At 36.1% G+C, this 21,269-nt stretch overlaps 2 protein-coding genes across 2 annotated transcripts; both read left to right on the forward strand.

Moving 5' to 3' along the window:
- Nucleotides 1-3,554: 3,554 nt before the first annotated feature.
- Nucleotides 3,555-10,011, forward strand: LOC125804812 (uncharacterized). The gene is made up of 3 exons (XM_049484398.1): nucleotides 3,555-3,679; nucleotides 5,287-5,619; nucleotides 9,662-10,011. The coding sequence occupies exons 1-3, from the start codon at nucleotides 3,634-3,636 to the stop codon at nucleotides 10,009-10,011; spliced, it is 729 nt and encodes a 242-aa protein (XP_049340355.1). The 5' UTR covers nucleotides 3,555-3,633.
- Nucleotides 10,012-16,933: 6,922 nt separating this feature from the next.
- Nucleotides 16,934-20,829, forward strand: LOC125804813 (uncharacterized). Its single transcript, XM_049484400.1, has 5 exons — nucleotides 16,934-16,964; nucleotides 17,064-17,384; nucleotides 17,976-18,287; nucleotides 19,211-19,327; nucleotides 20,753-20,829. Exons 1-5 carry the CDS (start codon nucleotides 16,934-16,936, stop codon nucleotides 20,827-20,829), a joined length of 858 nt encoding a protein of 285 aa, XP_049340357.1.
- Nucleotides 20,830-21,269: the final 440 nt, after the last annotated feature.

Raw genomic sequence — 21,269 nt, forward strand, 5'->3', positions numbered from 1 at the left:
GGAAAATGTTATAAAAACTAGGTTACTAGTGCTCTAATCATTTTGTTGTTGTCTCAAGCAGGTCCCCCAGATATGAACTATAACATCTCACTTCTCCAAACTCCAGCACTGCAGTCGGTTCCTCCAGGAGAAGCAGTGAATCTTCAGTGTACGGTTCTCTCTGAGATCAGATCAGCAGAACTGAGAGTGTTCTGGATCAGATCTGCTGCAGGATCATCCTTTCCTGAAATCATCTTCACCCATCACAACAGCAGCAGCAGCAGCAGCAGCAGCCGTCAGTGTGAGATCAGCTCTTCTAAACACAGCAGTGTGTACAACTTCTCCACCAACATCCCCAACAACCACCATGCTGCAACTTACTACTGCGCTGTGGAGCTCTGTGGGAGGATCATCGTTGGGAACGGGACACCAGTAGATCTGAGTGAGCATTAGAAATTATATTTTATAACAGTAGAAGCAAATAAACCCCAGAATACAAACCTTAAGAATGCTTGTCCTGTCAACCAATCACCAATCCTAGTTGTTATTAACATGATTTTATGTGTGTTAAAGATGTTCAACTAACATTCAACTAACATTAACCTGCATGTCTATTAAATGCAACTGAACTGAAGGTGAAAGTAAATTATCATTTTCCATTTGAATAATTGATTTAAATATTGGCATTGCTTCAAACCTGTAGATTGACTTCTTGCAAGTGAAAATGATTACTCACGGATAGAATAAAGGAAAGCCTAGGACAAGATTGGTTGTTTGGTTAAGGGTTGGTGGGCTTGAGTGTATTCTCTTTTGTGTTTAGTTTTTCTTTATTTTTTCCAACAGTGCTGCCTGTGAGCTCCTCAATTATATGTTTTGCCATTGCTTTGGGAGTGTGTGTGGTTGTGATTTCAGTTCAGGCAGTTGTGATCTATAAAGGGAAATACTCTGATCACTGTGATGGTATATAAGCAGGTCTTCGTTTGTGTTTGGTATTTTGTAATGACGGTAGTATTTGGCTTCTATAATGTAATTGAGCTGTAATATAGTCTGGGTAGATTGATAAATGACTGTGCTGGGCTTAGTTTTACAAAAGCCTTTTAGTGCTAAGATGACTCCTAAACGGTCGAGCCAACATTATATTGAATATTCCCTCTACAAAAATGTTAACACTAAGATGCTTTTGTGAAACTGGTTCCAGATCTGTCTTTTTATCTCAGTGTTATTGAACTCTACTAATGCATGAGTAGACTGATAAATCAATGTGCTCTTCAGCTATATATCTAAGCTCTACTAAAGCATGAGTAGACTGATAAATCACTGTGCTCGTATCAGTTATTTATCACACTGTTACTGAGCTCTACTAAAGCATGAGTAGACTAATACATTATTGTGCTGATCACTTTAAAACTTGAAAAAATTGAATGATACTTTACGTTTTGACATTAAAGACATGAAAAATCATGCTTATTTTCAGGTAAACAACATCAAAGTACTGGCACAGAAATGGCAGCCAATGAGGTATGTTCTTTCTCGTCTTACATATACAAATTTATAAGGTGCTGTAGTGTTAAATCTCCAATGTCCATTCTCACAGGTTTACGATGCTGCAGAGCTTAATTATGCTGCTTTACATTTCTCCAAGAAGAAATCCAAACATGGGAGAAGGAAGCAGCAACAACTCAGTGTATATTCTGAAGTGAAGTACTCCACCAACACTGACAAAAGAATAACTCAGTAATAATGCTTTTACCAGACAGAAGTACTTTTGATATTTTTGCATTTTTAACATACTATAAATGTGTAATTATGTATAAAAAGTACCTTATCTCTTTTTTGATCCTGTGAACTAACTGATACACATAAATATTTTCTATATATCTATATTCACCCCTGAACCCCAGTGTGATTGGGTGGTGATAAGGCAGAGATAGTGAATGTCAATGATGCATGTTGGACATAATGAAGAGGAAACTTTTGCAGCTGGCCATGGCATATCTGTTTCTTTAAGATAAGCTCTTGAAATGGCAGCAGTATGTGAATGAACATTGTCCTGTTGGAATAGTGCACTGTAGTGTGACTAGGCAGACACGCCAACGCTGCATATTTTTTTTACCCTGCCGGTGTGTTTTCCTCCCCCGCCCTGCTCCTCTAGCCCTACCCACAACCCCACCACCCGCTCAACCACTGTTTTTTTCCTTCCAACAGAAGAAAGAACACTTTAACTTGAGTTTGATAATTCCCTGTTAAGAAAATAAAAAGCTTGAGTTTGTCCAACTGTCTCTGTCTGGTTCTGGTCCTTATCTGGCTCGCTGGTGACAAAACTTTAATGTTTCATTTGTGGTTATTGATTGGACACATTCTGTGTATTGGGCGATGTGTATTAGAACCTTTTTTATATACTTCTCTCAGCGTCTTTCTCCACAAACATGCAATTAATCAGAACTTTTTCTAAATTTCCCAGGAGCAAATCTGCGCTCCGAAGGCAGATGCTGAAGATTTGAGGGCTGATTAAACAAAACTTTCTCAGCTGCGTTATCATGGCGAGTGAACGCGAAATGAAGAAAAGTACATTTGAAGAGGTGCTGTTAGCTTATATATATATATATATATATATATATATATATATATATATATATATATATATATATATATATATATATATATATATATATATTGCATTATTAAATCGTAAAGGTCTGTGGAGTGGCCAGAGAAGAACAACAGGATTTCAGCTCTTACTCATGAATTTTCATGACATGCAAATTTCTCACATTTGATTGGCAGCGCTGTAATTCTCCCTCCATGGTGTGGCAGTGGTGAGACCATGAATCCTAATTTAATCTGAGTGACCTATTCTCATGGTTATGGTTTCTAGAGAAATGACATCTTTAAACTTTTTTTTTTATTGTTGTCAAGAATGGAATTACTGGGGAAATTCTGTCTGATTTAACCATAGCACAAGTTAAATTAGTAATTAACTTAAATAGGGTTTTATAAAGATTTGAGTTGAGTGCAGTTTCAAGGTGGATTATTTGGTTTAAGTAAGTATAGTTAATGAAGGGATGAAACGAGTGGAGGTGGATGATCTAGTTCAACATGAAGATATAGGAACAAGGAACGTGTTGACCCTTTCTGAAAATGTTATAAAGTGTAGTTCCTCTCTCAAAATTCTGTTTTCATAACTCCAATTAGTGTTTGTCACTTTTGTGTTTTCTGTTTAAAACAGTGTTTTCTCTTTTGTGGTCTAGTTATTTCTCTTATATTTTTTATTAAGCCAACAACAATCAACATTGCTACATTCCTGCACAGTCTGTTCATTTCTAAATTAATTTTTAAAGCACACGTTATACAGGACAGATTGTCAAATCGCTGGGAGGCAAAAAAAGAAGAAAAGGTTCTCATTCACTGGGTTGAGCTCTGTATCTTTCAGTACACTTGCAATGCCTATGGTTTTGCAACCCTCACTGCTTTTGACAAGTCTCTGAGGGCTTCTGGTGGAGACATAGAGATAAGCACATTAGGCATGATGACACCCTGTGACTGTCAGCAGCCAATAAATCTCTAGATACCAGCAGACTAACACAGAGTTTTTAATACAGTGGTGTGAATTGCTTCCTTTTCACCTTGCTTCTAATAAATGCTGCTTATTTTCTGATGATGTCTTCAGCCTGGCTTCTCTTTCTCTTTCTGCAGACAATATGTAAGTTTTTGAATTATTCACTAATGTATAATGAAGAAGTCAGTACTGTAGAAACTGTTTACAGCATTTTGCTGCAGATTTTGCTGACTTTACTGCAACTCATCAAGGTCAAAATATCAGTTTTTTCAGGAAGCATATATTTCTCCTGTAAGTGACATACCAGTAATTTTAAGATTTCTTTTTAAGCAGTTTAAACAAGAATCTGTGTTTGAAAATATATTTTAACTTAATTTCCAAATCAGTAGTTTTTATTATTATGCAGAGAGAATGACATTTTTATATAATCCATAACTGTATATAAACACAGAAAGCTACAGCAGGTTAGATCATCTGAAGCTGAAATGTACAGCGAACGGCAGTCATTCGCTAATTAGTTTAGCAGGTGAAAGCTAGTGGCTGGTTAGATCAGCTTGCTAACACTAGTAAAGATAATTACTAACTAACCATAAGTAAAGATGTAGTAACTGATGGAATGTTGAACAATGGTCTTGAAAACTTTATAATCATCAGTTTTTAGTTGAGTAGAGTAAAAGGAAAGGAATAGTACTAACTGTTTTATTTAACTAATACAAATAACTGATGTGGCAAAAATGTGGCATTCAAATGTTTGTTTCCTTTAGTTTGCACTGATAATACTATAATTGTTATATTTAAGTGATATAAATTACAGTATTTTAGAGGTGTTGTGATTAAATAAACAGTGTTCACACTGTACTTTATCCTTACAAATAGGGCTCTGCATGCCAGGTTTAAATCACGGGGTAAACAAAAATATCCTATGGAGCGATTAGGAATTACAACCATCTTTTTTTTCTTTTAATCCTCCTCATTATTATAAATGAGACAAATTACCTCAAAAGCTAATTTATGACAGAAAGCCCCTCACCTCCTCTGTAAACATGGGAGGAATTATGGGAGCTCACCCTGTTGGGAGATGTGGGTTGTTTTCGGTGTGCTTATATTACTGTTTATTCCAGAGTTTCATGTCATGTTTACCCCCCACTGTTTTACTATAATTCATGAAGTTATCAGTAATGTGGTTGTTTTGTATAATGCCTCACCCTTTGTGTGTTCTCTGTGTGTAAGAGTGGGGTTAGCTGAGTTGCGGCTGTAGTTAGTTCTACTCCTGGTGGAATTCTGTGTATATCCAGCTCTTAGTGTCCTCCTCACAGCAAAATAAAAAGAGCAAGAGAGCACTGACATGAGTCTCGCTGGTTTTCCTTCCTCCTCCACGCCACAGTATTCTCCAATAAGTTTTAAAAATTAACATTTTGTTTAAGGTAGCTCATTTGTCCAATTATCTTTAAGTCACTAAATTAGGAAGGTTTTGTAGAAAAAATGTTGCAGGTCCTAAACGCTTCTGAAAATCTACACTTTATCTACATTTCAGTAGTCAGATTTTAAATTCAGAGTGGTGGCATGCAGAGCCCAAATCATGAAGATTGTGTCTTTACTATACTATACTTTACTATACATTCCACAGTGTAATATTACATTGTAACTTTATGTAGCTCATTATTGAACTGAACTGATTTATACTCGTATCTTCTACTGTGTCTACTGTACTTTCACTGATCTAGATCTTATTTCTCCATCTTATTTAATAGACGCCGCTGAAGCTGTGGTACACTATGAGCCATCGTTGATCTCAGTGAGCTCTGGATCGAGTGTAACTCTGCAGTGCAGACTTGATCAGAGGACCAGTTACAGTGCTAAGTCTTGGTACATGCAGAAACTAGGACAGGAACCAAAGGAACTGGTAATCCAGTTAGCTAATAAAACGGAACCCATATACAGCACAGGTTCAAACAGACTAAACATGAACGGCAATTTTCTGACTATTAAAAAGGCTAGTAAGGATGATGAAGGAATCTACTTCTGTGGAGGGACTAAAATGAACAATGTAGTGTTTTCATCTGGCATGTTCTTAACAGTGACAGGTAATCTTTTTGATAAAAAGAGTTCATGAATCTCTATACTCCTAAATTGTTATCAAAAATATATAAGTTATTATCCAAAATTAATGATTCAATATCCCTCCCAATTACAAAATGGGATCGAGATCTCTCCATGAACCCATAGAATGTTCCAAATGGGCCTTAGAGAAACAAATATATGCACTGTTCGGGCAATCATATTGAGAATTATATACATGCTATATGGTTTTGCATGCCTGTTCAGAGATTCTGGCAGATGATATGTGAAGACTTATCTACCTGGTTTAATTGCAATATCCCAGCTTCACCCAAACTATGCATTTTAGGTGATGTAAGTGAACTAAACATGCAAACAAATATATTGCACATAGTTCTCACTGTCTTATGCATCGCTAAGAAAACTATCCTCATGAAGTGGAAATCAAAAAATGATTTATGCATAAATCCCTATAGAAATTTACTTTTAGACCACATTAGTCTGGAAAGAATGTCTGCAACCTCAAAAAACCAATTGGCTACATTTGAATCTCTCTGGTTCCCACTGATCAGCTCCATCACATGATGGGGGTGGGCGGCTGTAGTTGTGTCTCCTGGTGCGTCCGGCAGGTGGCTGGGGGGGGGGGTCGGGGGATTCGGGTGTCTGATGGCTCTTGGACTGGGGACGGTGGCTGCCGCTTGGTGATTTCTGTGTGCGGGCCCTGGTTGTTGGTGGGGGGGGCCTGGATGTATGCTCTTGTGGTCTTGGGGTGTGGGTCTGGGGGGCCCATGGTGGTGGGTGCTGGCCCTGTCCGGTTGGCTGGGTTCCCCTGTGGCGGTCGGGGTGCGGAGTCCGGGGCCCTGGTGCCCGTGGGCGTCTGTCGCCTGTTTGGGTCCCTCCCTGCGCTGGGGAGGGTCTATGCCTCTCTTGGGCGCGCCGTCGTGGGGGGTGGTGGTTTGGTCCGTGTTGGGGTGTCTGGTTGGCATTCCGGGATTCTGGGTGCCCTCCCTGTGGGGAGGTAGGGGCGCTCAGGTGGGGAAGCGGCAGTCTCCCATTTAAGACCGGTTGGTCCTGGGCTCAGGACCACTGTGTGTGTGTATGAGAAAGAGTGGGATGTTTATTGTAAATGTGTCTGTGTGTCTGTGTGTGCGTGTGTGTGCGTGTGTGTAATATCTGTTGTCTTTTGTATGTGAGTGGGGGTGTGTATTTATGTTGTATTGCAGTGGGGGGGGGGGGGGGGGGGCGCTGTCTTGCAGAGCGGCGGTGTCCTGGGGCCGTAGCCGCTCTACACCCTGGACTTGCCTTCCCTGTACTGCGGTTGGGTGTATGGAACTGGGTGCCTAGTGAGCCAGCAGTAGTTGGCTCTCTTCCTCCGGGGGTAGTCCTCTGCCCCTCGGTCCTTTCCTGGCCCTTCCCCGACTCCTACTCAGTCTAACATCGCATTACACATACAAACTCATCATACGCTCCCTGCTCCTCAATTTTATTTCGCATTTTAGACATTGAGGGCCTTTGGGGGGGCAGTGTGGTTGGGTGCTGTTATTCAGTTCTCATATTACAGCTGTCCCTCCAATTTTAATAGCACTGTAGCTTTCATTCATTCTTCTCATTATACACATTCATATCACTGCAACATGCTGGGTGGGGGGAGGAGGGGGGTCAGGTCTTCTCACACCCTGGTTTCGTGCACCCTGCCTGGGGTGTGGGTCGGGTGGTTGTTCGGGGCCGGGTTGGCTGCTTCCCTAGGATTCCGCTGGCTCGGTACTGGTGCCCGCATGCCCGCATTAGGTGTTTATGTATGTTCGGATGTGTGTGTGACGGGTGTGTGAATGTGCATGTGTGCGTGAACAGTTGGTCCTGAGCATGGACACCTGTGGGACATGGTTGCGGAGGGCGGGTTTTTGCCCTCCCTACCGCTCCACGCTGCTCTCCGCTGATCGTCACTGCCGTTCCTGGGGGGGTGGGCGTCCGTGGGTCCCTGGGTGCGTGGCCAGATGCCCTAATGTGGTCTCTGGCCCGCCCCCTTGGTGGCCGTGGCCTGGGGGTGGCTTGGGCCCCCTTGGCGTGGGGGGGGGGCCTGCCGGGTGTCGGGCTGTTCCCGGGTGCTTGGGATCTCGGGGGCCGCATGCTCGGCTCGTGCAGGGGGTGCTGGCCTGCCGGGGGGTGGGCTGCTCGCTTCCTTTGGCTCTCTGGACTCTTGCTCTTTGCCATGGGGGTTCGTCTGGAGTATCCCCCGTCCTCATCTGGGGTGTGCCCATGGTTACCATCGGGATGTGTGGCCGCGGGTCTTCTGGGCTCCTAATGGGCTGTGGATGGTCTGGGTCCACTGGGTTCTTCCCTATCTGCCTCTGGATCGCAGGGGCATGGTGGCGGTTTCTTGCCTCCATTGTGGTAGGCATTTCATGACATAATCCGTAACACATGACATATTTTTGCAAAAAACAATAGAATAGAAGTAACTGTGCGTGTGTGTGTATGTATTTATGTGTATGTATTAATATGTATGTATATTTATGTATGTGTGTATATGTATAAGCATATGTATAGTTAGATATGTGAGTATGTGTATGTATGTATGTTTGTTTATTTTATGTTTATTTTATTTTATTATTATTTTTTTTTGTTTGTTTGTTTGTTTTTGTTTAGTTTTTTTTTTTTTTTTTCTTTTCTTTTTCTTCTTCTTGTACCCTCCTCCTGTACCTCAGACTCCGATCCTTCCAACCCTGAACTCCCACAACTATATCCACACAAAATATATATATATATATATATAAAAAAAAAATAAAATAATAATAATAATAATAAAATATATTAAAAAATAAAATAAATAATAATAATAATAATAATAATAATAATAATAATAAAAAATAAAATAAATAAATAAATAAATAAAAATAAAGTAAATAATATAAATATAATATAAATAATATAATATAAATAAATTGTCCTCCGAAGAGGGGGGTGGTGGTTGGGCCAAAAAAAAAAAAAAAAAAAAAAAAAAACAGTGACAGGTAATCAGATTACTGTTTTTATTTTTATTTTTTGTAAAATATAATTTAACAAAAAAAAATTGTGAAAGTGTATTTACCTGCAACAGACAGAACATTTTATATTCAGTATATAAGATAAAATAACACTTATAGATAAATATGTTAAATATGGGTCATTCTCCTATTGGGGTGGGAATTCAGGTTGATATTATTTTAAAGGGACCTATTTTAGTGATCTGTAGGTGAACCAGCAACTGTGCCCCTAACAGAAAGCTTGATTTAACATGACATAAACCAATCAGCATGCTGTAAAGTGTGCTAGCAGGTTATTTATTTATTTAGGAACACAAATGTTAGTTTATTTTGTCTTCTGTTTATTGTTGATGTAAAAGTTGAGTTTACGCACTGAGGCCCATCCTTGTGTGTGTGTGTGCAATGAGCAGGGCTGTATGTGTGTACTCATTGTTGGAAATAAATTCACAAGCACCGTTGCTACTTAAACAACCCAGACTGAGGGCCAAAAACAAACTGTTGGTTAGCAATGAGCATTGTGACACGCCTTATGCAAGGGTGTAAGATAAGGGCCCAAAATCGATTTTCATCCATCCAGTTTTCAAACCAGTCACTGGTGTTCCAGCATATCAGGTGTTAGGATGCAGGATGTAACTCCAGTGACTGTGACATCAGTGACAATCTGGTAAAAAAAAAAAAACAAACAAACAAAGACTAATAGTTTTCAAAATAAAAAAGTAAAAAAAAAACAAATTTCAGATTTAAATTATGTCAAAAATGTCAAAAACCAATAATCAAAAATGACTGCAATCATGTACGAAAAAAACAAGAAAACATTTGGCAAGTCATATGACACTCTTAAACATAAGCTGTGTTAAATTGACATTGTGATTTAACACTGTTATATTCAGCAGCAATATTGCTACTGTATATATAGTAGAGAGAGAGAGAGAAAGAGAGAGAGAGAGAGAGAGAGAGAGAGAGAGATGTTGGCTAATGTGATTTTGATAAAGCCAATCCAACCTAATTCACGTAGAACTTATATTCTGCATAATATCTCCACCAGGTCACCCTCAGTTCAGCATCTCAGTTCTCCAAACTCCAGCATCAGGATTGGTTCCTCCAGGAGAAGCAGTGAGTCTGCAGTGTACTGTTACTCCTAATGTCCCAGTAGCAGAACTGAGAGTGTCCTGGATCAGATCTGCTGCAGGATCATCCTTTCCTGAAATTATCTTCACTCATTACAACAGCAGCAGCAGCAGCCGTCAGTGTGAGATCAGCTCCTCTAAAGATAACTGTTTCCACACTTTCTCCAAGATCGTCCTCAACAATGAGAACAACTCTGGGACGTACTACTGTGCTGTGGTGACCAGCAATGAGATTGTCTTTAGCGCTGGGGCGAACATTAGATTTTAGTAAGCCTGATTTTAATCATGTACAGTATCTGTTTCCAGGGATGTGCACAGGAATCTTGAAGGAATCCCCCCCACCCCCCAAAATAAATAAACAGCAACAGAACAACCTCAGAGGTTTTTCACTTTAAGCACACTGTCTTTATTGAAATATTACATTGTGAAAATGTAAGCAGTGTAAAGTGTTAGCAGTGTAGCAGTGTACTTTTTCTGCATTAACACAACGTGCATGTGAATAATTCGAATAGTGCTTTATGTCTGTCATTCATCTTGCTTGACAAAATGAAATGTTATCAGCTGCATGTAAATTAGTTTGGTTAGCCTCCCACAAAACAACCTGAGCCATGTAAAATGTTGACTGCAAGATAGCTGACTGTCTGGGTTTTTTGCTACCTAAACGTGGCACAGTAGGTGGCTGTCAGATTATTTAGGATCACTAAACTTCCTAAACTCGACGACATCGGATTTTAGAGAAGTTGATTGTGATCGTCTTGTAATACTATAAAGGCTACATTTCAAGCTCACCTTCAGGGCAGTCACTCTACTCCCACGACATCTTTAAACTCCTCTTGGGTGTCTGCTAGTCGGCTGAAGTGCCGCCCAGTCGTGTGCTGAGTTTTTTTTTTTTCTGGCTCCCGCTACGCCCGCGCCCCACCCCTCTCGAGGTGTCTGAATCTGAATAATTGACTCTGAAAACTTTGTTTTACGAAACTTCAATCAAAATTACAAATTATAAAGAAAATCTTGTTGAAATATGAAATCATATTTGCCTATATTTTTTTTCCCCTCCCTCGGAAGGGCAATATCAGCCAAGGACAGCAAAAGGGCAGGTGCCCTGCACAATACTGTCTGTTTCTCTGTATATTTTTTTATATTATTTTACTATTACCCTGTATCCCCTTTAATGGTCAGGACCCCACGAGATAGATCAGTTTTTTTAAACACCTCACTGTCTGGACTGTGAATAGTCCACCAACAGTGTCCTGTGGGCAGCGTCCTGTGGGCAGCATCCTAATCACTATTATGTGACAGCACTATTACCAGTGCATTATTATGACCCACCACCCAAATAATAGCTAATCTGTGGTGGACATGTGGGGTCCTGACCATTAATGAACAAGATGGATAATAATTGTCACATCCACAAACATTACTGACTGTTGCTTTATAAGTATAAATTAATAAATAGATCACATAAACCTTCATTGCTTATAAAAAAAAAACTTTATTTAGCTGCATTTATTAATGTGTATATGTTGTATTGCTGGTATTATGGTACATAATACAATGTAGGATATTTAACATTTAAAAATATGGATGTAATGTATGATAATAACTAATGCTTCTATGCAGACAGGTCTGATGATCGCACTACGTTCAGTCTGGAAGTGGCTTTTGGTGTGTCTGTGATTTGGATCGTTGCTCAAGCTGTTTTAATCTGTAATCTGTGCAAACACTGCAGGGGTGAGATTCTACAGTGATTAAAAGAATGTTGGCCCTATTTTAGTAATCTTATGTGTAAACTGTTCTTGTGTGTGTAACAAGTGGGAGAGTATGCTAGCAGGGCACACCTGCGTCCCGAAGATAGCAGTGAACATCTGACTGTTGACTGTTGTCAGGGGTTTGTTTAGTCAATGGAGCACCTGTGTTTTCCATTGACAAGATATCAATACGCCAGAAAAATGTCTTGACTTATTTTACCAGACTATATAATTACCTCACTTCCATAGCACCAAACACCTGAACATAAATATAGCAAAGGTATATTCACAAGCACCATTGCTATTTAAAAGATGCAGTCGCAAAGCGTGAACATATACTGTTTGTAAGATAGCAATGAGCATCATGATGAGACTTTCCCAAGGTGTAACATAGGCCCTAAAATGGCTTTAGTATACATCCTTTTCATTATGTGTTTGTTTCATGTGTCTTAATTTCTTATTTAATAATCCAACAAACATTTGAATCAATTTAATGAGTATCGGTACTAGTTTTAGCAATTTACTGTAAGTGTTTTGATGTAATGTTCCATGACAAATAGAACAATAAAATTTTATTGTATTTTTTAAATAATGTTTTTTTTTTTCTTCCAAAATAGGCCTACAGGAGAAGCCAGCTAGTCAGGTACTAAATTATGTGTGTTCCCTTATGCTTCTTTATAGTCTTGTACTACTTTGAGTAATGCTTCATTTCCAGGCTACCTATTAATAGCATCATAGCACCTAAAAACATACACATAATTGTTTTATATTTTTAACACAATTATAATTTAGTTGTTTTTCAATACAAGTAGAATAATGTACCGATACAAATGTCCCAAAATTATTTTCAATTAAATATTTCTTGTTTTTTGGGGATTTATGCCGTTTATAAAGATGTTTATAGCATAAATAAGTATTGCTTTATAAATATGTTACAACACGTTATTATATGCATACATATGTGCTATAAAGTTATTACACAAATATACTTCAATTTTTCTAACTTGCTGTGCTTGATCTCACAGGGCCACTACACTTCCTCTAGACTGAGGCTGAAGCGAGGACAGTCTGATGTGAACTCTAAAGTGCAATACTCCACATTTACTGATCATCAAACTCATTAGCTTTTATCATTTCCTATCTACATCTATATACATCTATAATCGTTCACTATGACTGTGATCATTAATTAACAATCCTCCATTATATGATAAAATGTTGTAAATTCACATCTCTTTAAATCTTTTTTAATTAATGTTTTATTTTGCTCTGTGACTGTGAGAATAAATAATTCTGCATGTGTTTTTATTGCAAATTCCCTCTTTTTGACCTCTACTGTTTCCATTGGTGGAGATCTGTAGTAAAGCTTCACACAGTGTTTAGGAAAATATATCATAGGTGTTGAAAGTGGGTGAGAGGAAACTGTTGAATGTAGTTTCAGTTCTCTAAAGGAGAGATGTGTGAAACTCAGCTCAGTAGAATTTTTCACACGTGATAAACTAACAGACTGATGGTGTGTGATAAGATTCAGCCCGTGTGGAAATGTAGGTCTTTCTGATGTGGTACCTTTCAGATTTAATATTGACTGCTTTTGTTGTTCAAATATTTAAAAGCAAATGTGAATCTGTACTTTTACTAATAAACAATGTTCAGCTTTTACCTATTAGACAGAGAGTAAATGCATAAGCTGATATTTCTATTGTCTTGTTTTATTAAATAAACTTTCCTGTTTTGATAATAGATTTGTTTCCGGCCTTTATTCTGCTATCTTCTACAAATGTGTTGCATGCATGGGTTCTATTATTTTATTACATGGTTCTATTATTAATTTATTACATGGTTCACCTTCCTATTTATTAATATATAATTCAACAGATATCTTTTTAAATTACAGAATGTAAAATCTATCCTGAATGTTCTGAGAGCCAGGTGTTTATACTCAGTTTCAGTCATCATGGTAAATTGGTTGTAAACTTCTGTCCATATTTTAAATATATGCCTATGGGCCTCATTATCTAAGCGTACGTGTGTATATATCTTTATGTTGGATAGTACAAGAATTAACCCTAAACTGTAACAGAACAACAAAGAAAAGAAATAATACACTACACATGATAAAGAATAAACAGAAAAAAATAATAATAATAAGAGGAATTGTGTTCATATATCCATGATTGCCATTAAACTCTTTATGAATAGTGTCGGGCAAATGATCTGGAGCACCGAAAAAAAACCCATTAAAAATTCATAAGTTTCTTCTTTTTCTTATGTACAAGCGCAATTACCAACACATTACATACATCCCTTAACACAGGTGTAGCACAGCGTCTGCTACAGAAGCCCCTCCCCTGGATTATATATATATATATATACAGTATGTATATTTTATTATATATAATTACAAAAGAATGCAGAGCTTTCAGACCTCAAATAATGCAAAGAAAAGTTCAGTTATTTTTTTATTTGGTGGAATAACCCTCTTTTTTAATCACAGTTTTCATGCATCTTGGCATGTTCTCCTCCACCAGTCTTACACACTGCTGTTGGATAACTCTACGTCACTCCTGGTGCAAAAATTCAAGCATTTCAGTTTGGTTTGATGGCTTGTGATCATCCATCTTCCTCTTAATTATAATCCAGAGGTTCTCATTTTGGTAAAATCAAGGAAACTGATCATATATATATATATATATACATATATATATATATATATATATATATATATATATATACATATGTATATATATATATATATATATATATATATATATATATATATATATATATATATATATATATATATATATATATATATATATATATATATTGATTTTACTAATTCAAGGAATTGGTAAAACAGTACCACGTCCTGTTATTGGACACAGGTCATTTTTTATTTATTTAATTATTGAATTAATTTATTTCCTACACTGTAGATAAACACATCTAAGAAGAGTGAGTAGAAGAGAAGAGTCTGCAGATCTGTCCTCAAAGCTACTTGTGGTACTTAGAAGAATCTAAAGTATACAACATATTCAGTTTTTTTTAACACTTTCTTTACAAAAAAAAATCTGCATTTGTTCCTGTATAGCTTTAATGTCTTCAGCATTATGTGTCTAAATGTTTGATTGATACTTTGCTTGGTATATATATTGAATTTAATATTGATTTCTTGAAATAAGTCTATTAGACTAAAACAGTATCTTGTATTAAACAGCTTGTCTGATACTAAAGCTCATGCAGACAGTCTCTCACTGAGACCAGTGGTGCTCTGGTGGTCAGACGTGGTTAAAGTCAGTAAGTGAGAGAATCTGACTGACTGTGTGACTTTAACTCAGCCAGTGAGCTCTGACTCTCCAGTGCAGGAAACTGAGAACATGCAGTCTTTAATATTTCTTTCAGTTTATTTTTTACTTCTTTCTAGTTAATCTATATCTGCTGTTTTTTCACTGATAGCTCAAATTGGGATTATTATTTTCTTTCTCTTCAAAATCTGTAAGTAAATTGCTTAAAGTGAATTGCTTTTGCTTATATGTGTTCAAATAGCTTTATAAACATGAATTAATTGTTTGTAAAATTGCATATGATAAGATATGCAAGATATGCAAGAACTGTCCGGTCCACAGTTTGTAAACACCTATTTTCTTGTATTTTAATTTAAAATTGAAGAGATTAAGGCTATTCAGAAATGCAAGCCAGAATATGTTTTATATTTTAGATTCTTCTAAGTAGCACATTTTTCTTTGAGGACAGATTTTTACACTCTTGGTATTTTAATCTCAGTGTCTCAGTTTTCTCAGCATCCTAAAGGAGTTCCTGGAGGTGCTGAACAATAGTTGCTGCTTTTCCTACATGCTGTAAAGCTCATCCCAAATCACCAACTCAGTTGGGTTTAAAATAGTGAATATCCATGCAATATATAATATAATGTTAGTTATAATATATTATAATTGTCTATAAGCTATTATTGAAAATATAAATATATTTCATAATTGATTAAATGTTGTTAGTCATAATGCACTATGAACTATGCAAGCTGGGGTTGAGACTTGTATTGAAATGTAATATATTGTAAACAGAGCTTATGATGCATCATGATCAGAAAATGGTCTGTTAAGTGTTATATATAATGTTGTATGCATTTTCATAAATGTTTATATCCATGCTAATAGTGCCTCATAAATGCATTGTAATGTGTTATTAATGTATTCAAAGACAATTTTAATGCCTTATTAATCCATTGCAACATGTTATGAATGTGGTTATAGACATATGTATAATGCTGAATTAATGCATTTCAACATATCATCAATGTGGTCATAGACATATCAATAACACCTTATTAATGCATTATAACATGTTATCAATGTGTTAATAGACATATTTATAATGCTGCATTAATGAATTGTAACATGTTAGTAGTGTGGTCATAGATACTTGTAATGCCTTAGTAATGCATTATAACATATTATGAATGTGGTCATAGACATATTCATAATGCTTAATTAATGCATTATAACATGATAGTAATGTGGTCAAAGACATATTAATAATGCTTAGTTAATGCAATATAACATAATAGTAATGTGGTCAAAGACATATTTATAATGCTTAATTAATGCATTATAACATGTTATTAATCTGGTCATAGACATACTGATAATGTCCTAATAATGTATTGTAGCATGTTATGAATGTGATCATAGACATGTTTATAATGCCTTATTTATGCATTATGACATGTTAATGTGGTCTAAGACACATTTATATTGCCTTAGCAATTTAGTATAAAGTGTTAATAATGTGTCTACAGACATAATTATAATACCTTATTGATGCCTTATATAATGTTATGAATGTGTTCATAGACATGCTAGTAAGGCCTAATGAATACATTATAATGTTTTATGATTGCATTCATAGACACATTTATAATGATGCATTAATTAATTATAAAATGTTATGAATGTGTTCATAGACACATTTATAACGCTGCATTAATTCACTATAAAGTGCTATTAATGTGATCATAGACATATTTATAATGCCACATCAGTTCATTATAAAGGGTTGTGAATGAGTTCATTGACATGAAGGCCTAATGAATACATTAAAAGAAGTTATGAATGTGTGCATAGATATGCTGATTTATAATGCTTTATGAATGCATTTTAACTTGGGATGTCATTATTTTGCCCCCGAGTCTCTGCTGATAAGCAGTCTCAATCTGATACTTTGGTAATGCAGTAAAAAAAAGAAGGAACACATCTTAAAGTTACAACTTCAATTATTTTTTAATTATTATAATTGAAACAAAAATATCAAACATTGTTGTTTCAATTATAATAGCACTAAATAAACAAGGGCTAAATAGCCATATAAAAGATTTCCACAAGCACACTCACAGGGTGAGGTAATCATTACTGTCAGTGTTCAGAGCACAACATGGGCATTCTCAATGTGAATGTGCAGCAGAGTCCATAGTTTTATATATATTTTAACAGATCTGTTCCACCTGATTTTTCACCCTAATTATAATGTATTATCTTTTTTTTATTAATTTATCTTTTTAAAGGTTCTGTTGAAGCCGTGAGAGACTCCGAGGTTTTCTCAGTTAACCCAGGCGACACCGTTCCTCTTAACTGCAGGTCTCAGAGTGCAGCCTGGTACAAGCAGAGACTGTGGCGAGCATCACTGGAAGCTGAACAGACGTCAGATGATGGAAGAAATTCTGTTATTCAGACACAATTTGAACTGAAATGGATCGAGAGCAGCAGCAGCCCAGGAGCTCTTCATTTAGAAAAAGTTAGTGAAGAAGATCAGGGAATGTACTTCTGTGGAGTGAAAGATGAAAACACCTTGAACTTTATTACCAGCGCTTTAATAGACGTGACAGGTAACGGCACTGCTTTTCAGCTGCTTTCATTCACTGATATTTAAAAAAAAAAGATTTTATTAGTTCATGAGAAAAGTCCAGCGAAGAGCCTTATATCAGCCATTGCGCCATTTTGGGACAACAAGACTAAACATTTCCTAATTCACTTAAAATAAAAATAACTTAAATTGGTAAAGAAAATATCGTTTGATTTATTTGTTGGAAGGTATTGTACAGTGAAAAATTGGACACATTTCTGCTCTTGTAGTATAGATGGATCCCATTATACTTATAAACTGAACATAGTTTAGATGAAATAAGTAAATAGATACATAAATAACAGTAGGGAATCAGTAGGGAAACAACAACAAAAAGTTTCTAAATTGGTAAAAACATTTGTTTTTATTTTTCCAATAATTACATTTCTGTTAAATATTTTCCTTTAACAGTTCTTCACATGATCATACTGTATTTATACTGTATATTAACCAGTAATTTATCAGCCACTGTAATAAACTGTCCTGATCACTGTTCAGAATGTGCTGAACAGATGTTGATCAGGTGATTAACAGCTGTATTATAAGAATATCTTCCTGTATTGTATTTTTCCAGGATATCCTCAGCTAAACGTTTCAGTGGACGAGACTCCAGTACCGGGATCAGTTTCTCCAGCAGATCCGGTGATTCTACAGTGCTCAGTCCTCTCTGAGATCAGATCAGCAGAACTGAGAGTGCTCTGGTTCAGATCTGCTGCAGGATCATCCTTTCCTGAAATCATCTTCACTCATCACAACAGCAGTCAGCCCGGAACACACCGCTGCGTTTACAACTTCTCCACCAACATCACCAACAACAGCCACGCCCACTACTGCGCCATGGCCACCTGCTGGAGACTCCTACCATACAGATCATCTGCTGACCTCAGTAAGCTGCACTAATACCATTATTATTGATCACAGAAATAAAAAAATCTGACTTCTGTTATGTACCATATTTTTCAGACTATATAGTGTCTCTAAAAATATGCCTCGTAAACCATTGCGCCTTATGTATAAAAATAGACCAGTAATTAGACGTCCATTGATAGTGCACCTCATATGGTATGACTTATAAAAAAATCCGATACATCGAACCAATACAACAGAAGGTCTTCTTTAACCATTCATGGCAGGAATTTAATATTTTTGCAAAATGTCCTATATGTACTCCACTTTTTAGGGTGTGTATCAGTCATTTTGTGATTTTAAGAATTTTTCCAACACACTGCTAATAATGTGGTTCCGAGACAACGAATGAAATACCTTTTATGTAGTAAATGAAAACAAAATATTTATTTGATTAACCATATCTACTTTTTATATTTACATGCATACGTACATTTTTAATATATAATGATATTTCAGTTGTTAAAAAAAATAAAAAAATAAAAAAGTTTATCTGTATGGCATATGGTTTTGGTTCCTAAAAGAGTTGTTTAACCCCCAAATGAACTGCTAACCCCATTTCTACCCCTAATTGACTCTTCATTATTTATTATATATTATACATATTTTTTGACATTATATATTTAAAAATGATAATAACAAAATGAAGTGTTAATATATTAATACAAAACATTGTTTGTTGCTTTATGGCAACACCATGCCGTAGAGGGTTAATGTTATTTTCTTCACTCTTTTTAAACTTCTAGTCTCATATTTTGAATACGTTATGTATATATTTATTTATTTATTTAGTATATTTGCTGTTGGGTTAATTGGAGACTGGGAAGATGTATGCCTATACTTTAAAGTAAAGAAACATCATGTATATATTATTATTGACACATAACTATTCTTGTTTTTTAGCCAAGTCTGCCCGGAACACTGTGTTCTACCTGTGGCCGGCGCTGGGAGTGTGTATCACTGTGATCTTTGCTCAAATCCTTGTGATCTGCACAACAACAAAGTGTGACCACTGCAGTGGTGAGTTTGTTCAGGTTAATTTCTTTAAAACTTGCTTTTATTCATTTAAATGTATCATTCTACAATTTGTTTAAACTCTTTATGGTGTGGACCAATGACATTATTTAGGAATCTGTAAATTAACTACAGGTGAAAATATAGGGTGAGGCCATACAGAAATCTGATACATGTCCATATACAGTACATGTCATAAAATGTAAACAATGTAAAATATAAAATGGTTAATATATAAACGTAAGTGCTCCAAAATCTTTATTTTTCACACTTTTGGCTGATCTGGCAGTTGTCCTTATAATGTGTCAAAGAGTTTTTTACCAATAGAAAAAGTACTGATTCATAATTTTTGAACATGCTACTGGCAAAGTCTTGTTGAATTTAGGCCTAAACAGGATAAAACTGATTTGTTGGCATGAACGGAAGATATGGCTGATTTAGTGGTGTAGATTATTATATAATAAGCTTTATGTTCAGTTCAAGTAGTTATTTATTGAAAAAAAAGTTATTGTTATTTTACAGTGGTATGAGTGGTATTTTACTTTATAAATCATTGGATGTTCAGATCAGCAATTTCAGTTAAATATATCATGTAGCAGAAGAACACAGTGATATTTGAAAAGTGAAATTAAGTTTATAGGATTTACAGAAAGTGCAATAATTCTTAAATAAAAGTAGGCAGGTGGATATATTTGCACAATCTTGTCTTTTTATTGATTTGAATACCTTTAGTAGTACCTTTAGTGGAACACAAAATTTGTATGGTAAGCTCATTGACCTTCGACCTACATTCACAGGTGAATCCTATTATGAGAAAGGCTTAAGTTGTTCAACATCATGGTTTAGGGGCTGTTATTTCTGCAAAAGGAGGATCTACTACATATTGATGTCATTTTTATGTTGGGGTGCCCAAATTTATGCACCTGCCTAATGTTGTTTAAAGAATTTCTGTAAATCCTATATATGATATATTTAACTGAAATATTATAAAAGAAAATCCTAAAAATGAAACTTAGTGCACAAACTTTTTACACCACTGTATATTGTATAGGTATTGTATAGATAATCATTAGAAAGGTTTTAACCAATGTCCTTATTCATTTTTGTTTACAACATTCTTAGGCAATATTTAAATAATATGAGGCAATTATAGCAGGATGTCAGCAAGATACAATAATTAAAATTAAGGAGATTTGGTATTTATTTGTTGCATAAATGCATCTTGGTAATACATCTTATATCGTTGTAAAGCCTGTCATTTTTGTTTTTAATGGAGCCTAAAGTGTGAGGAACATGTATTTGTAGTATGAGCAGCAGAGCAGAATATGTGGGTTGCACCCACTATAAAAATGCTAAATCCTCTCTTTCAATGCCAAACTGCTTATTCAGGTGTTGCTGTTGACACTTGTTTTGAGCTTGTGGTTCCTGCAGGTACCTGTGAGCATGGGCTCTGCTACAGTGCTACAGTAGGTGTCTGCTCCAAAAGTGGGCATGTCACGTTTGGCTGATCTGGATAGGGCTTGTGCTATAGGCTTCAAGCTGGTATTCCCCAAAACCAAGTTATGGCATTATTTGGAGTGAGGTCTAGTACCAGTATCTCCAAACTGAAGACCAGCAAAGACGACACCCAAGAACAATGTCAAACACTTTTTTTGGAAGAAAGGATTTGGCTCTGCTGCTCATCCCTTAAATACATGTTTCTTACAAATCAAAACAGAAATGAACAGGCTTCCCAACACTATTAGATTTATTGCCAAAAAGCTTTGTTACAACAAAGAAATATACAGCTCTGGAACAAAATAAGACTTCAGTTTCTGAATCAGTTTCTCTGATTTTGCTATTTACAGGTATATGTTTGCGTAAAATGAACATTGTTGTTTCATTCTATAAACTCTGGACAAAAATTCTCCCAAATTCTAAATAAAAATATTTTTAAAAATAGTTTTTT

Source organism: Astyanax mexicanus, chromosome 10 (assembly GCF_023375975.1).
Source record: "Astyanax mexicanus isolate ESR-SI-001 chromosome 10, AstMex3_surface, whole genome shotgun sequence".
NCBI lineage: Eukaryota > Metazoa > Chordata > Actinopteri > Characiformes > Acestrorhamphidae > Astyanax > Astyanax mexicanus.

Bases quoted from the DNA above. Each gene is read 5' to 3' on its own strand.
- LOC125804812 (XM_049484398.1), top strand. From the start codon at position 3,634: ATGATGTCTTCAGCCTGGCTTCTCTTTCTCTTTCTGCAGACAATAT. The intron at 3,680-5,286 runs GTAAGTTTTTGA...CTTATTTAATAG, and splicing joins TCTCTTTCTGCAGACAATAT to ACGCCGCTGAAGCTGTGGTA. The intron at 5,620-9,661 runs GTAATCTTTTTG...TATCTCCACCAG, and splicing joins CATGTTCTTAACAGTGACAG to GTCACCCTCAGTTCAGCATC.
- LOC125804813 (XM_049484400.1), top strand. From the start codon at position 16,934: ATGGGCATTCTCAATGTGAATGTGCAGCAGA. The intron at 16,965-17,063 runs GTCCATAGTTTT...ATCTTTTTAAAG, and splicing joins CAATGTGAATGTGCAGCAGA to GTTCTGTTGAAGCCGTGAGA. The intron at 19,328-20,752 runs GTGAGTTTGTTC...TGGTTCCTGCAG, and splicing joins AAAGTGTGACCACTGCAGTG to GTACCTGTGAGCATGGGCTC.